General features: G+C 42.6%; 2 protein-coding genes across 2 annotated transcripts in view; both read left to right on the top strand.

Annotated features, from left to right (window-relative positions):
* SPAG16 (sperm associated antigen 16) overlaps positions 1-3,705 on the top strand; it is a 587,076-nt gene extending 583,371 nt beyond the window's left edge. Inside the window, exon 16 of the mRNA XM_075284951.1 lies at positions 3,524-3,705. Coding sequence (XP_075141052.1) covers positions 3,524-3,699 — 176 coding nt within the window. The 3' untranslated portion in view covers positions 3,700-3,705. The remainder of the gene's footprint in view (positions 1-3,523) is intronic.
* A 2,440-nt stretch (positions 3,706-6,145) lies between these two features.
* Positions 6,146-18,623, top strand: part of VWC2L (von Willebrand factor C domain containing 2 like) — a 142,223-nt gene continuing 129,745 nt past the window's right edge. Inside the window, exons 1-2 of the mRNA XM_075284956.1 lie at positions 6,146-6,704; positions 12,973-13,427. Coding sequence (XP_075141057.1) covers positions 13,038-13,427 — 390 coding nt within the window. The 5' untranslated portion in view covers positions 6,146-6,704; positions 12,973-13,037. The remainder of the gene's footprint in view (positions 6,705-12,972; positions 13,428-18,623) is intronic.

The raw sequence follows: 18,623 nt of genomic DNA, 5'->3' as shown, positions 1-18,623 counted from the left end.
CTGCACACAGTATTATCCCCCATAGTGGCCCCTGCACACAGTATTATCCCCCATAGTGGCCCCTGCACACAGTATTATACCCCATAGTGGCCCCTGCACACACTACTATGCCCCATAGTGGCCCCTGCACACAGTATTATACCCCATAGTGGCCCCTGCACACACTACTATGCCCCATAGTGGCCCCTGCACACAGTATTATGCCCCATAGTGGCCCCTTCACACAGTATTATGTCCCTTAGAGGCCCCTGCACACAGTATTATTGCCCCATAGTGGCCCCTGCACACAGTATTATCCCCCATAGTGGCCCCTGCACACACTATTATGCCCCATAGTGGCCCTGCAGACAGTATTATGTCCCTTAGAGGCTCCTGCACACAGTATTATGTCCCTTAGTGGCCCCTGCACACAGTATTATGTCCCTTAGAGGCCCCTGCACACAGTATTATTGCCCCATAGTGGCCCCTGCACACAGTATTATCCCCAATATTGGCCCCTGCACACAGTATTGTACCCCATAGTGGCCCCTGCATACAGTATTACAGTCCTATGAAAAAGTTTGGGCACCCCTATTAATCTTAATCATTTTTAGTTCTAAATATTTTGGTGTTTGCAACAGCCATTTCAGTTTGATATATCTAATAACTGATGGACACAGTAATATTTCAGGATTGAAATGAGGTTTATTGTACTAACAGAAAATGCGCAATATACATTAAACCAAAATTTGACCGGTGCAAAAATATGGGCACCTCAACAGAAAAGTGACATTAATATTTAGTACATCCTCCTTTTGCAAAGATAACAGCCTCTAGTCGCTTCCTGTAGCTTTTAATCAGTTCCTGGATCCTGGATGAAGGTATTTTGGACCATTTCTTTCTACAAAACAATTCAAGTTCAGTTAAGTTTGATGGTCGCCAAGCATGGACAGCCCGCTCTTAAATGATCTGATAACAAAGATTGTTCCACATAGTTGTTCAGGGGAAGGATACAAAACGTTGTCTCAGAGATTTAACCTGTCAGTTTCCACTGTGAGGAACATAGTAAGGAAATGGAAGACCACAGGGACAGTTCTTGTTAAGCCCAGAAGTGGCAGGCCAAGAAAAATATCAGAAAGGCAGAGAAGAAGAATGGTGAGAACAGTCAAGGACAATCCACAGACCACCTCCAAAGAGCTGCAGCATCATCTTGCTGCAGATGGTGTCACTGTGCATCGGTCAACAATACAGCGCACTTTGCACAAGGAGAAGCTGTATGGGAGAGTGATGAGAAAGAAGCCGTTTCTGCACGTACGCCACAAATAGAGTTGCCTGAGGTATGAAAAAGCACATTTGGACAAGGCAGCTTCATTTTGGAAACAAAAATTGAGTTGTTTGGTTATAAAAAAAGGCGTTATGCATGGCGTCCAAAAAGAAACAGCATTCCAAGAAAAACACATGCTACCCACTGTAAAATTTGGTGGAGGTTCCATCATGCTTTGGGGCTGTGTGGCCAATGCCGGCATCGGGAATCTTGTTAAAGTTGAGGGTCGCATGGATTCCACTCAGTATCAGCAGATTCTTGAGAATAATGTTCAAGAATCAGTGACGAAGTTGAAGTTACGCCGGGGATGGATATTTCAGCAAGACAATGATCCAAAACACCGCTCCAAATCCTCAGGCATTCATGCAGAGGAACAATTACAATGTTCTGGAATGGCCATCCCAGTCCCCAGACCTGAATATCATTGAACATCTGTGGGATGATTTGAAGCGGGCTGTCCATGCTCGGCGACCATCTAACTTAACTGAACTTGAATTGTTTGTCCAAAATACCTTTATCCAGGATCCAGGAACTGATTAAAAGCTACAGGAAGCGACTAGAGGCTGTTATCTTTGCAAAAGGAGGATGTACTAAATATTAATGTCACTTTTCTGTTGAGGTGCCCATACTTTTGCACCGGTCAAATTTTGGTTTAATGCATATTGCACATTTTCTGTTAGTACAATAAACCTCATTTCAATCCTGAAATATTACTGTGTCCATCAGTTATTAGATATATCAAACTGAAATGGCTGTTGCAAATAGCAAAATATTTAGAACTAAAAATGATTAAGATTAATAGGGGTGCCCAAACTTTTTCATAGGACTGTATGTCCCACTGTGGACACCCATAAACAATTATTATACTCTGGGGTCTTTTCAGACCCCAGAGTATAATAATCGGAGACTCGGGGGAATAAAAACATAAAAAAAACACTGTTTCTTACCTGTCCCCCGGCTCCTACGCAGTCTTCTCCGCTGCTGTCCTCCTTCTATGACGTCAGACGTCACATGACCCAGGACGCAGGCCGGGTTCATGTGACGTCAGAAAGGACATCAGGAAGGAGGCCTGGCAGGATCGTGGAGAGGTAAGTAACACTGTTTGTTATGTTTCTTACCTCTCCCAAAAAGACCCCTGAGTATAATGATAGAAGTGGTAACGGCTGTCACTGGGCCCCTAATGTCCCGGGCCCTATGGCAGCTGCCTCTGCTGCTATGGCGGTAGTTACGCCACTGCTTGCAATACTTGCCTCTTTCCATCTCCCTACGGATTTACACTATAGTGTTGCTCGGAGTCTTGTCTGTTTTTGTCTTTAAAAACTACTTACGCAAATCCCAACCACTACACTGGTACTGTGTATGGCAGCATGGCGGCATCAAGCGTAGCACGTCAGCCTGGTTTATGGCAACATTTAAGGCCAAATCCCTGTATAACTCCAATGCCATGTTTGTCTCAGTACATCTGCCCATAGAGTAGAATACAAGTGTTGCAAACAATGTAAATGTATTTCATTATATCACATCACAGCTTGTTTAACATGTGGTTCCCGGGAATCAGAACCCACTTGGTATCGAGTAATTATTATATTATTAATCATAATGAGGAAATTCATTAAAAATTAAAAGTAATCGCTCATTGCAATGCAGTGTTCTTAATAACATAATGGCTCTCATTGTTACCAGCTCCAGGTATAAAGGATCCATTACGAAATGGATCCCGACAGATGACATTGACGTATTATGGACCAGCCTGGTTTCTAGTGTGTTTTTGTATCCAGAATAGTGTTCCAGATAATAATATTTGCACCAATCCAAACACAGAGCCCTGACAGAGCTGCACAAGTGCAATGTGAACAGCGTTGAGAAGGAAATCCAAAATAATTTCATATTTTTACCTTTAAATAACCGGATTAAACGGCTGCGTCCCGGAAACAACACACCTTGCTGTGTTTTTATCATTATACATAAGTGGATTTTGTCTGCGGTCCTGCAGCGAACGTGTTTATTCTAATATATAGGCACAAGATGTCCATGCTGGGGATTTATGAGTTTACTTGCTGGCATGGACAGCTCGTCTCATTTATATTGATTTATCACGCTTGGATTGAAGTTATTTCCAATAAAAACATTAATTCAGCGCGCATCGCTCGCAGTCTCATCATTATTCTCAGCATCAGCCTCAGTGTGAATCTCACCCTACTGATCTCTTCTCCTGTGCAGGTCAATTGGTGTCCCTGGCCAGCAACGACGGAACGGTCAAGATACTGGTGTTAACATCTGGACAACTGATGAGCCTGGAAGGCCACGAAGATGATGCTCAATGTGTGATCTTTGACCACAAAGGAGATTATCTGATATCTGGCGGGTCAGATGGAACTGTCCGCTTCTGGTCCTAAGACAGAGCGCCTTTAAGATGATCCGATCCGTATTATCTACCTACATAGTCGATGGATCAGCGTGAAATATGCAAAAAAAATGTAAAATGTTAAATAAAATTTTTCTCTTTTAGCCTAAAGTGTTGTTAGTATCAAGTCACTTCTACATTTAACCCAACTCGGGTCTTGACCCATGTACTATTCTTACTCAATAAGACTTTAGAATATGTATTGTATTACATAGCTCTATATGGTGAATATAACGACCTATAGGCAGCAATGGAAGCAGAACAAGTAACCTCATCCATAAACCAACCTAAATAATAGATATAGAAGGGTTAACAGATTATATATCCTGAACACCTGCTGCTTACTGGTAGTCGACAGAGTCCGTATCTAACCTATAAGTAACCCATGACTTACCTTATATAGAATCTAGCCTATAGGTAGAATACGGCAAGTATTTATGGATAGGAAGCCACATACCTAGAACTGTCCATATAAAAGCTGTTCACAACAGTCACCTGAATGGGTTAAAGGTGTTGTGATAGTGTTTTCCTAGGGAGTGTGTTGTATTCATCCTTAATATGAGGTGTGTATTGGGCTGTAACACACTGTGGCTACTGTGTGGTAGTCCAGAGCTGTGGCCGCTGGTCCTGGTGCTGAAGGCTCTGCTGCCTGTAGTGATGAGTGTATACAGCACAGTCAACTAATGTGTATATAGTGTGTGTGTGTACTGCTGAGTGTATATATAGTGTTCATAGTGTCCATGTGGTTGTACAGTATATGGTGTTTGGGTGTCCTGAGCTCTGTCCATACTGATGATTGTGTATAGGCAATATATATTGTGTGTGTGTGTGTGTGTGTGTGTGTGTGTGTAAGGATGAGCTTTGTCTATAGTACTCATTGTATATAGTGTGTGTATATGATATATTGTGTATGTAGTGATGATTGTATATGGAGTGTGTAAATACTATATATGTGTAGGTAGTAGTGATTGTATATAGAGTGTGTGTAATGATGAGCTCTGTCCAAAGTGTTCACTATATATAGTGTGTATGTGTGCAGATGAGCTCTGTCCATAGTACTGATAGATATAGATACAGTGTGTGTGTGTGTGTGTGTGTAGATAGTATATAGTGATGAGTACTGTCGTTAGTGCTAATGTGTTTATAGAGTTTAGGTCGACAGTACATATATGTGTGTGTGTGTGTGTGTGTGTGTGTGTAGTGATGAGCTCTGCTGATTGTATGTAGTGTGTGTAGTTTGTATACAGTGATGAGCACTGTCCTTAGTGCCACTGTGTATACAGAATGTGGGTAGACAGTATATATAGGTGTGCAGTGATGAGTTTTGCCCATAGTGTTGCTTGTATATAGTGTGAGTAGTAGTGACATGGTGCTCACATAGTGCTGCAGATGATTGCTGGGATCCTGAGCTGTCACATACTATAGTGTGTGCTGATGTGCCTGTCACATAGTGTGGCGCTGTCTGCCCGTCACTGCTGCTGTTGCTGTCAGTGTGTGTGGAGCTGTGTATGTCACATAGCATAGTGTGTGCTGTGCATGGGCTGGCCGTCACTGCTGCTGTGTATATCATATAGTATAGTGTGGAGCTGTGTATGTCACATGGTATAGTGTGGTGCTGTGTGTGCTGTCCATGGGCTGGCCGTCACTGCTGCTGTGTATGTCACATAGTATAGAGTGGCGCTGTCCTATAGTGTGGCGCTGTGCATGGGCTGGCCGTCACTGCTGCTGCTGTCAGTGTGTGTGGTGCTGTGTATGTCACCTAGCCTAGTGTGGCGCTGTCCTATAGTGTGGTGCTGTGTGTGCTGTCCATGGGCTGGCCGTCACTGCTGCTGTGTATGTCACATAGTATAGAGTGGCGCTGTCCTATAGTGTGGCGCTGTCCATGGGCTGGCCGTCACTGCTGCTGCTGTCAGTGTGTGTGGTGCTGTGTATGTCACCTAGCCTAGTGTGGCGCTGTCCTATAGTGTGGCGCTGTGTGCGCTGTCCATGGGCTGGCCGTCACTGCTGCTGTTACTGACACATAGTGTGGAGCATTCACATACTATAGTGTAGAGCTGTGTATGTCACATAGTATAGTGTGGCGCTGTGCATGTGCTGTCAGTGTGTGTGCTGCTGTGTATGTCACCTAGCCTAGTGTGGCGCTGTCCTATAGTGTGGCGCTATGTGCGTTGTCCATGGGCTGGCCGTCACTGCTGCTGTTGCTGACACCCCGTGTGCAGATTAGTGAGTGCAGTCAGTCCGCCGCCGCCGCTGTCCGTGGTGCTGAAGCTCCCGCTCTCTCTCTCTCCCGCCGCTCTCTCTCTCTCTCCCGCCGCCGCCGGTCTCCGCTCTTTTAGCCCTTTCTGCTCTCCCGGAGTCCTGACAATACACCCGGGTGTGCTGAGTCCTCGGCCACTGTCCAGGGTGGCCATAGCTACAGTGACCGCTGTATCTGCTGCTGATCTATGACGCCGGCTATACCTTACAGTAATGCTGAGAGCTGAGCAGCGATCGCTTCTCTACATAGGATTACAAGGAGGAAAAAAGTTGTGTGTGCGCCTGCCCTGCTGCATGGTGCACGGTGGTGTCTGTAGGCGGCTACTAAAGCAACATATTGCCATGGAGCTGAAGGGATCTGGGCAGGAGCCGAGTCCATGCTGTTGCTGTTTGTGCTGGTGAAATCTTAATGCACATTGCAAACACCTCCTCAGCTGTGAGTAACTGAGGGAAACCCATCCACAGGGATCTATCCCATCCAAGCAGGCTGGAGGACATCATGCAAGCTCTGCTCACCTCTGGAGATGGATCAGGGCCATTCTGCTTTTGGGGTGTCTGATGTTTAGCTGGGAATCCTCTTGACCGCTGTCCATCCTGTATCATGGCAGGAGATCTGGAGGGACTCTATATTTTCTCCCCTTAAACAATGGGTCCTCTGACACCAAGGATGGGCTAACCACAGACTCTTAACCTTTTGGCTTTTAAGTTGTCCCGCTAATCCTCATAGGATTAACCCTTCAGGTAAGAGGACAAGAGCAAAGTGCATATATAGTCTATACACTTCTTGTAGGATCTGATATCTAGCACTGTAGCTATAAACTTGGGAGGAACATTGCAAATATTGACTTCTTATTTTAACTTTTTACTTATCGTATTTGAAGACTAAGTGTGGAATCAATTTAGAAATGCTCCTCCAGTATTATCTGTATGACGGCCCCTGTGGTAGGTCAGCCATAGATGAATACTGCAGGATCACATTAGAAATCAATTAACCAGATAGCCCTAATGTGAACACCCTGCTATAACACTGCAGTGTCAATGTAACGTCCCCTTACTACAATAGGACTGAGCCATGTTGCACTCTGTTAGATCTCACACTATACCATGTGTGCTAGTTTCCACAATGCAGTCATCTTTGGTGCAGTAACATTAAATGAAGCAGACTAGATTCCGGATACTGTGATGAAGAAACCTCAGACTTTACTGTCCCGTTAAACAGGGGGGGGGGGGGGGGGGGGGGTTGGCATTTTCATGGGGTGTCCAGGGAATGATGGGGTTAATCCATCACAGCTTTTTCACTTGAACTTTCCATAAAAATTGCTGCATCTGAGAGAAAGCTATAGTAGGCTGTGTACACATAAAGTACCAAGTCATATATATATATATATATATATATATACATACAGTATATTCAACATGTTCATTTCATCATGGGGTAGATAGAACAAATGACAGCTCCCAAGTTTACTAAGCCTCATAGGTTTGGTAATTGGAATCAATTCCCCGAGGGACCGGAATGATCTTCCATGTAGACTTAGTAGACTATGAACTTGGTCTAATGACACGTCTTACTTAAGCAAGAGTTAGTTCTCCTTATTAGAAGTGTAAGCTCCTGTTTTATACAGTTATCTCATAGACATCTCACCAGACGCTGGTCCTTAGCCGGCCCCTTGTCACGACTCAGGTGGTAAATTACCTTGTAGAGATAACAGCTGCATCTTAAGATCAGATGGCCAGGCCTTATACATTGTTATGCTGATATGTAACTTCTGACTCCCATAAATCGGTTTTATATAGGCACGGCTTGTCAGAGGGAAGACCTACTGTATAATTAAAAAGTGCAGGCCATATATTATTTGCAGGTTATATTAGACGTCATCTATGGATTGACTTTTTTTTGTCATTGCTATGGCTGTGCCTTCCCTTTATTTTGCAAATATCCATCTCCCCTTTCCTTGAATCTTGCTGCCTCATTCCTTATGGACCCCTCCATTTTACAGACACACCCATTGTGTATTTCCACTCTTGCTGAATATTACATATATGCATTAATAATTAAATTTCGTAGTCAGTGGTGAATGAGGGGTTAATCCCAGAATATAAACTCTACGGTGCTAGCAGACTGCTCAGGAAATAGCACAAGAAATGTCAATTTCTTGAAGCCAAATGATTGCCTAGTGTAAGAAGTCTGATTTATTGGCCCATCCAAAATAAGGCTCAAAGGGAACCTCATCAATTCAAGGCCACCATGGTCAATGTGGAATAGCTTTGACTTCACGGTCCACAGTATCGATAAGAGAAGACAATATTTAATGGCAAAGTTAAATGTTAACTCCTTTAGTGCCAGAGACTGCCTGTGTTTGTTTACTAGTTCATGGCTAAGTGGGATTTTGGAGAGAGGCGTCCATGCAGATGTATGTCAAAGGCCTTAGTGGAGCAGGACACGGCACGCCTGGAGCAATCTCCTTCCTACAGGCATTTGGTTCCTTGATGATTGGAGGCTTTGGAGATGAAAGAGAAGAAGAGGAGGAGGAGGAGGGCAAGTCCATAAGGCAGCAGCTCCTGATAGGGCACCTTCATTAGCTCAATGCTTACAAGACGTGCAACTGGCTTCATTGGAAGGAGATCTTTTAGTATCAACCCATATAGAAAACATTGTCATCAACTGGATAGGGCTCTATAGTTTCATAGTCTATAAAGGTCAGCAGCTACCCAACTATACATCTTATAATAGCCCCATTGTTATTGTAGGGTGGAGGAGATTTCAAAAAATACTGGATAAGCAATATGATTATCAAGTCAAGATGAGATGAAAAATTGGATTAAGTGGATCCAACTAAATATTGTGTAGTGAAGTGTCATTGGGAGGTGGGAAACACCCCAGTACTAGTGTAGAGCTAGGGCTGACGCCTGGAATTGTCCTAGTATTCCTGCAGATGGAGGATTGTTTATCATGTCTATATTATTCACTGTCACTTAGCATAATGCTTAATATAATACATCACTTGTAATATATATATATATATATATATATATATATATATATATATATATATATATATATATATATATATTACAAGTCTAAGCTATCAATTCCAACCGTATATGTATATCAATCCTAACCAGAGTCACCCCATACATTCCATCAGGAAAGGGTTCAGTTCACGTCTCTATGCTGGTCTTTTCACTAATACCCTGGCCCAGGGAGAGTGACTTGTTGCACCTCAATGACCCCTCCAAACTAAACCCCTGAACATTTGCACCTGTCTACGAAAAGAAGACATGCACTCTTTGCCGGTCCCTTACAATTGATGTCCTTATGGGATGTCACTCTTACAGACAATTCCTCACAGTGATGTATGATGGAGTAATTCCACTTGAAACCTTAACTGTGACCACTGCTATCTCCAGCATCATCATAGCATGCTTTATATCTAGAAATTGGAAAACCGCTAGCTGCTTGTCAGGGTCCTGCTCACTTGTGATATCCTTTAGCTGACAAAATAGCACAAAATTATCATTTTGAGGTCTAAACATGGACGAGTCCCTATAGTAGATAATGGCGAGGTTAAACACTTGGAGCTAACACCAGTTCTCCAGAGCATGAACCCCGACAAACAGTGACACTTATCTCAGCTTCATGAGTAGCTTTACATGTCACATGGAAGGTCGGGGTATACATGGTACACTCACAGCAGGTATAGGATATAGTTATTTATTTTCTATGCTGTATATGTGAGTCAGACTTGATCAGACCATCTATGTTATATAGAGTTTCCAGAGACTTACGGTAAGTGTCCCAGTTACCATCAGCCCTGTATAGTTCCTTTCCATACATTTTCCCCTTTATTCTTGTATAGCTGGCCCTCTCCTTAGTTATTGGAGGAGACTAGTAATTTATGCAGTTATTCATCATATTCATAATTAATAAGAGGTGATTAAATGAGTTAGCCATGTATAACTATAGGCTGGATTTAATGTGTTGAATAATGTGCACAGGCTCTAGCGTTTGGTGAAAGGATGGGGAGAAAACTGACAGAGATGCATTTAGTAATGGAACCCAATACAACAATGTCATTGCAAGGTTTATAGATAGTAAAGCCTCTATAATAAATGCCACATAGGTTTACAGCGTTCTGTAATTATGCAGGTACTTTGATGAATGTTTCCTGTAGGATTAATACATTGGAGCACAATAAAATACCACATGTTCATTACTAAGGTGAACCCAATAAAGGTTTCTGTAGGACCTCCGGGGAATGGTGACTGTCAATCATTGATCGGGCATAAAAGACAGAATGTAATGGTAGTAAAAAGTCAATGGATCTCATTTAGCTTTTGTAACACATTGTGTGTAGTGTTCTTAAATTACCAATACAATACACATAATCTACATATGGACTCTGCCTGGTAATTCAGAGGGATTGTGGCAAGACCATGTGACCAATGAGTGTGATGTCACCGGTCTGTTGCACCCACACTGAGCTGGGTTACCCTAAAACCTGGAGGGTACATTGGCACTGATTTATCATGTCTGTGGCTTCTGGTGAAAAGGTTAAAAGTAGCATTTTTTCTGCAGAAAACCATGACTTGCGCAAAAAAAATCCAACTTGTGCTCCACCTTCACCACTTTTCCAAAAAACCCTTAAGTACTATTATGGTGTCTATCATACCCCACTACATATCATTATGAGGCCTGATGGGAGGAGCGTCCCATTTCCGAGGAGCTATATATGTGGTGAACCCTCCACTGAGTCAGGAGTTATGAAGACCGCCATTAATAACGCCAATCTTCATAAGTCTGCCCCCTACTGTGCTCCTAATTCCAACATTTGTATGCCTTACTTGCCAGTTTGAAGTGTCTACTAAAGGGGACATAGCTAAATGCAATCCTAAAAGCCAGTATGAGGAAGAGAAAATATGTCCAATATTTCTAGTAAGATCGCAGATTCATCACACTGTGGAAAAGTTGGAGCAGTGTTTGTCTTTATCACCTATGCACGTCTCAATATAGGACAATATTAATAAATCGTCCCACTATATTATTCCTAATACAGGTCCAGAGAAGGAGGAGCATGACTCAAGGATTCAGAGACTTCCCTGTGTTACCCCGCTACCTCTGTCCGTACCTTACACAATATCGCTCAGCACTATTGTGTGGATTGTTGCTTTGAGTTTCATCACAATGTGCTTTACGTGATGCTGTGCAAAAGTGAAGCTAAACACAGAAAATGCACAAGCAATAAAAACATCCCCTTGCACATTTGCATCTTCACCTTCCCTTATTTCATCTAATATTTCAATTAAAACTGATTTACAAATCTCTGTGTGTCTCAGGAGTGCAGCAATGTCTTTCCTCCTTCTTACTGTCTTGTGCCTGGCTGTAAGACCGTGCCCTGTCTACAGTAGAATAAGATTACACCAGACCCTTTCTTCATTCCCGTCCTCTCTAGCTTTCTGCAACCCAAAAATGGAATCTATCAGCAAGGGATGAACCCCCTGTTTTGCTGAGGCCACACGTTGCAGAAAAGTGACTATAAAATCACAACAAAATCTACAAGAAAAAGACAAAGTCAGGAGTGGATTTAGCTCAGGAGACATGTACTAGTGCTCCTTTTGCATCTGCAATTCCAAAATTCCAAATCTGCCACGTAATGCTCCTTCTCTGCAATGTTTGGCCTCGGCTTCAGATGTAATACTCCTTTAGGCCAGGGCCCCATGTGGCGTAAACGTGGCTAAGTTGGACCTCTATGGAAAAATACATGCAGCAGATACATTGTGATTTCTGTAACTGTCGTGATTTTGGAAATTGCAGTATGTTAATTATACCTTGGCGGTTTCCCAATAGGTATAATGGAAGCAGAAAATCTGCTGCAGGAAAAACCGCGATGAGATACTGCTCACTACATGGGGCTTTAGCCATAAGGCCAGGGCCCCACGAGACGTAAACGCCACGATTTGCCTATGCTGGAAAAAAGATGAGAATCTAGAGAATCCCATGCCCACGTTGCGTAAAAGACTGCGGGGCGCACATGCTGCGATTTCCAAAACCAGTGCAGTTTTGGAAATCGTAGCAAGTAGAGATGAGCGAAAACTGTTCGGATCAGCCAATCCGAACAGCACGCTCCCATAGAAATGAATGGAAGCACCTGGCACGTACGCTTTGCCGGCGGCTGGTCGCTTAATCCCCCCGCGTGCCGGCCGCTTCCATTCATTTCTATGGGAGCGTGCTGTTCGCTCATCTCTAGTAGCAACTCAATTATACTTATGGAAACGTTGGCGGTTTCCCCATAGATATAATTGAAACTAAAGCATTGGGGGAAGAACCGCAATGTGTTGCAGCCACAATTTTTCCCGCAGTGCTTTTTTTCTGCGGGACATCCCATGTGGCCTTAGCCTAAAGGAGTATTGTCATGAATATTACCCCTTCTTTAATACCAGTGATTAGCTCCAATCTGGCTCCTGGAACCATGGCAATCTGCTACAAGGGACATTATTGTCCAATTCTACATCCCTCAGCAGTGGCCACTGCTGGATAATTTTAGTATTACATGCTGGTCATTGGCCTGAACTGCTGTACACGAGATATAAGATTGGGTCGGGTCTACCACAGTGACTGCTGCTCTTACCTAGGCGTTCTCCATTCACAAACTCCCATCCAATTACAGGAATAAAAAACCCGTAGTTAGATCTACAGAGTTTTTTTCTATGTTATTCTACACTGTATAGCCTGGCATTGGCTTCCTGTGGTTCTCCAGCTGTTGCTTCAAGTTCTACCATACTTTTCCAGCTGGTAGTTGACAGATAATGGCACCATGGGGTTTATAGTACAAGCGCAGCTGATATACCACATGGAGCTTTTTCTAGAGGCATAAACTGCTAAGGTACGGCATTGTGTGAAACCTAACAAATATTCAACACGTCCATTGAAGGTATTTGAGATCTAGATGCCATCGTTGTCTACCACGTATTTGTAGCTAAAGCATTGTTTGCCTCTGTTTGCCTGCAGACCTCATGGCAGCGACCTGATCCAGTTCCTAGTGGAGTGGCACACAATAAGCCTGACATTGGGGGATGGCTCTACATATCTCTGCAGTCTCCATGATTTTCTTTGCAATCATGGCTTCCGCATCATCAGCTTCAATCAACCAAGAAGATTACCCTGCCGATGAAGGAGAGCAAGCGTCCAGTAATGACAACTTAATATTTGATGACTACAGGGGCAAAGGCTGTGTGGACGACAGTGGGTTTGTGTATAAACTAGGAGAGAGATTTTTTCCGGGTCACTCTAACTGTCCTTGTGTATGTACAGAGGATGGACCGGTTTGTGATCAGCCGGAATGCCCTAAAATCCACCCAAAATGCACTAAAGTGGAGCATAATGGATGTTGTCCAGAGTGTAAGGAGGTGAAAAACTTTTGTGAATATCATGGAAAGACTTACAAAATCCTTGAGGAGTTTAAGGTAAGACTTGAGCTTGATACATTGTATCTGTTTATGGAACGTCTATGAATTCTTCCAAAGATTCCATCTACAAATAAATTTGCACTTCATTCCATTGGATCATAAAACAGTGCGACTCTATGGGCGTGTGTAGTTACATTCTATGTACAGCGCTACGGATTATGCCGGTGCTTTAGGATTGATTGATATGTAAGTTATCTTGGACCCGACTTGGTCATTGCAGAATAATAAATATCAATTTGGGGCAGGGAATGAATAGAAATGTGATATCTTTAGGATGGATCAGGGATGGTAACACATGGAAAATTCCCTGAGTGTTGCTAATGTAAAAGTAACATCACATGTAAGTGCTATATACAGTCCCCTGTGCTGGTCCTAATTATGCTAAATACAGTTTATTATAGTCCCATAACATTACGTGATTCATTAGAAATCCCCAAATGAATCCGCAATATCAACTCAAGTCATTAGTTTGAGATGTGCTTCAGCTATACACATTACCAGCGGAAAAATATTAGAGGTAAATGGGTAAAAGGAGAAACGTAACAAGGGCGGGATATCGTGAAAAAGTGGGGGCGGTTATACAATTGTATCATGTAAGCAAACTATAAGCTCTCTTGTTCCCTAATCCATCATCTGTAACAAGTCCCCTTCCCCTAGTTAAAGATATCTCCAACCTCATCTATGGTTGAGTTCAATACAATATTATGACATTGAAAAACTTGTAATTCACATTCACAGATATGGCCTGGTCATCTCAGGATAGAGTATCACAGTCATGTTCTTTTTCAAAAAGCTGGTCATCCCATTACACACATTTTGTGATATGTCAAGCCAAAACAAGATTACCAGGTGTCACTGTCAAGCAGTGGTGGATTTAGTGGCTGGTATATGGCCCGCTTGGTCCCTACTGATTTTTTTTTTCTTTTAATAATATAGGTTGCTACTGGCTTTAGTTATGGCCCCTATTTACTTAAAAATATCCACAGCTGCCCACAAACACCTCCACTTCAGCCCTCCAGGGGGCACTGTGTATCCCCGATCAAAATGCTGGTCAGGATGTTGCTGACAGGGGTGTTATATGGGATGCATGAGGCCCCATGAAGGCTGAAGGGGAAGCGGAGGCAGCCGTGGGCTGGAGCAGGAATACGTAAAGGAAGGCCATGGTAAAGGTAAGCATTGGGCATACTATTGCGAGATTTACCTGGTGGTTTCATTAGGACAGAACATGCCCCAAATTTAACTGCTATTAATATACTCCAGTGCCAGTTTTTGGGCCTCTTCAATGATGTCACAAAATGCTGAGGCCTGTAATTGGGCTTCATCAGTCACGTGGCTTATGCCAGTTTCATGGCACATAATGATGCTGGTATGACTGCATGACGTCATTGAAGAGGCCCAAAGACTGGTGCCAGAATCCAGGTGAGTAAAAATGTTTGTGTTTTTTTTGCTTGCTCACCTCCCCTGCACCTAAAATCATAGACCCTAGAGTATAATAGTTCGTGGTTGGTGAAAACCATCTTTGCAATATTTGCAATGAACACTGTAGGGACCACTATGGGACATTATACTGTGTAGAGTGACTGGTATGGGACATTATACTGTGTGTAGGGGCTACTATGGGATATTATACTGTGTAAGGGGTCACTGTGGGCAGTGTACTGTATAGAGGGGCCACTATGAGACATTATATTGTGTGAAGGGGCCACTATGGGACATTATACTGTATGGAGTGGCCACTGTAAGACATTATATTGTGTGAATGGGCCACTATGGGACATTATACTGTGTAAGGGGTCACTGTGGGCAGTGTACTGTATAGAGGGGCCACTATGAGACATTATATTGTGTGAAGGGGCCACTATGGGACATTATACTGTATGGAGTGGCCACTGTAAGACATTATATTGTGTGAATGGGCCACTATGGGACATTATACTGTATGGAGTGGCCACTGGGACGTTATATTGTGTGAATGGGCCACTATGGGACATTATACTGTGTAAGGGGTCACTGTGGGCAGTGTACTGTATGGAGTGGCCACTGGGACGTTATATTGTGTGAATGGGCCACTATGGGACATTATACTGTGTAAGGGGTCACTATGGGCAGTGTACTGTATGGAGTGGCCACTGGGACGTTATATTGTGTGAAGGGGTCACTTTTTCCAGTAGCTGCTGCATTTCCCCCCCTCGGCTTATACTCGAGTCAATAAGTTTTCCCAGTTTTTTGTGGTAAAATTAGGGGCCTCGGCTTATATTCGGGTCGGCTTATACTCGAGTATATACGGTACGTAAAAAATACGTGTAGTCCCAGATAGTAAATATAATTGAAAGATATCTTCCACTGCCTTACATGAGTTCCCTATCGTATGGGGTAAATAGTATTTCAGGGTGGGGTATTCATATAAGGAAGTTCTATAATATCCCGTCACCTCGCTAATGCCTATTGTAGGTAAAAATCCTAATAAATATACCCCTAAAAACCCTGATGTATATCGGTATCTGGAATTTAATAACATTAGTTGGTTGCTGGTCGGTTATGATATAAAATAGACAACTCCTATTCTTCACCAGCAGCCAAACAGACAGGACGCCAATGACATTGGCATGTGAGTATAAACCAGGCTGTACAAACAGGTGTCAGCCCAAATTCAAGATGTATAGTCTCAAAGTTATAAATGTTAGATTTGAGTACCCTAAGGGACATGTCTGTACTACTCCAACCCATTACCAATGATTGGATATTAGAAAAAAGGCTTATAGGCATGGTAACAGGATGCTGTAACACGTCCCATATGTATAGTATGGCAAATATGGGAATCTGAACTTATGCAAATAGCATAGGATATAATACATGGCTCAAAGAAGCCCATGTTAGACGTACTAGATAGAATACAACATACAAAGATATAGTATCGTCACCAATAAAGCGCATCCCCCCTGATCTTATCTTCTGGATAGGGGAGTACTGGTAGCATCATGAATAGAGATGAGCGAACACTGTTCGGATCAGCCGTTCCGAACAGCACGCTCCCATAAAAAATGAATGGAAGCACCTGGCAGGGCGACCGGCCGCTGTCAAAGTGCACGTGCCAGGTGCTTCCATTCATTTCTATGGGAGCGTGCTGTTCGGAACGGCTGATCCGAACAGTGTTCGCTCATCTCCAATCATGAACTAAATGGTAAAAAAACACCATAACAGATAGAGGGTGGAATGCAAATCTCACAATAATAGTAATAATTAATTTTTCATTTATGTATCGCCAACATATTCCGCAGCACTGTCCAATAGGATAGATAGAGAAAGACATCCACCGGCTCCTCAGTCAGCGCCATATTGGTATATGATCATACAGCGCTGAGCACAACATATTTCTATATGTCAATACCTCCATATCCATCATGTTATAATGACCTGAGTAGTCCAACTATGTATCTATACAAGTATTATGGTTTTCCTGATTTAACCCTTTGTGGAAACCAAAGGGGGGATAAAGTAAATTAGGGTCAAATACCACCATGACTATTGAATTAATGTCTCACATTTACATAATGGCCCATACTATCCGTGTCCCAATAAATCCCTACGACAGTATAACATTTATCCAAAGCCCCTTGCAGTAAACCCATTAATAATAGCACCCCAGACCACCCTTTAAAAAGAAAAGGGGGAAGGGAAGGGGAGTTATATTCTTTTTGGAAGGAAAATTACACGGAAGGTATAGAGGGGATGGGGAAGGGAGCGAAGAGAGTGTGGGAACAGGAAAGAGAAATAAGGAAATAAGTGTGGGAAGATCTGGAGTCACACCGGTCACTTTTGCTTCTCTATACTATAATGCTTGATACAATATTTTTTTGTTTATTCTTCTGCCTTGAACTGAGGAGTTTTAAAGGGGGTGTCCCATCTCAAGGATCCCATCTATACTGGTAGCTTATGTAAATTGAAGACTTTTCCTAAATATATTGCTTTAGAAATGCTGCTTTGTTTGCCTGCTATGTGAACTTATTCCTCCCATGGTTTATACAGCTTTACACTAATCACAGACCTATTGGAAAAGTGACGTCACTCACTGCTCTGCCAGGAGGACAATCTGTTCAGCTAATTGCAGTTTGGTGATACGGCCGATTCTGTTATATCTCTATGAACAAAAAAGAAAGAAAAAGGGGATGGGTACACTAAAATATAACTTTTATTAATAAATCCCTTAAAAGTTAATGGTTAAAATTCGATAGGATTCGTTCCTCTTAGATTTTGATTGTGTGTAGCACAGGAGACACTAAGTCTCTGATAGCCCCCCAATGCAAAAAACTTTACCCAGTCATGTTGATGTACTATAAGGTGGTGTGCAGCGGGATGAGCAAAAGTTTACTAAATAGTCTGAGAGACTTATAGCGGTATATAGAGGTAGGAGATCACTGGATCTAATATATCACTATCCTAGAATTGTTTTACAGGAAATGATACATGGTATCTATAGCTGTGTATCATATAGTCTACAATATACTATGCGCTATTCAACACTTCTCTTGCCTATTGACACTAGCTAGAATACTTCTTCAGGTCTCCTATATTTCTTTTGTATTACCCTACAGGCTGAACAGTATTGACAGAAATCAGCTCAGGTATACCACACTCTGCTTATCACCACCCACTGAAGTAACTAGGGGAGACTAACCGGGGATATTTGCTAACTAAAGATTGGGAGATTCTCTAAAGTGTATCTACAAGAGCACACACACATACACACAATTCGCCAGTATTATGGCATAGCTCTGACACCTAACGCGTTTCTACTGGTTCTAATGACCAGCTTTATCAGAGGTACGGTATTGTCTTTTGATATTTATTTTGTCCCCCCATGTGTAATAGTTCATTTGTTGTATCCTCTTCTTTGAGTTTTAATGATAGGATCCCTTTAATATCTAAGTTCATGAAGATACAGTATTGTTATCAGCTTCCATCATTCGCTGGAATTCCCTCTGTATCTTCTCTCATATCTACGAAATAGCAATGACCCGATCAGAACTAAGGATGGCATCAATGGGATTCAGATACTTTGGTCTCTATGTACAGAGTATGGTGAAGACATGGCATTGATTATAATGGGAGTGTCATGTCTGACTTTGTCACGGTAGAAAGTGAATCGATTTCCAACACAGGACAAGCAGCTTAGGGAATGATGTCAGGTAAAGG

This window comes from Leptodactylus fuscus, chromosome 8, assembly GCF_031893055.1.
Source record: "Leptodactylus fuscus isolate aLepFus1 chromosome 8, aLepFus1.hap2, whole genome shotgun sequence".
Taxonomy (NCBI): domain Eukaryota; kingdom Metazoa; phylum Chordata; class Amphibia; order Anura; family Leptodactylidae; genus Leptodactylus; species Leptodactylus fuscus.
This window is presented reverse-complemented; position numbering and strand designations above follow the sequence as displayed.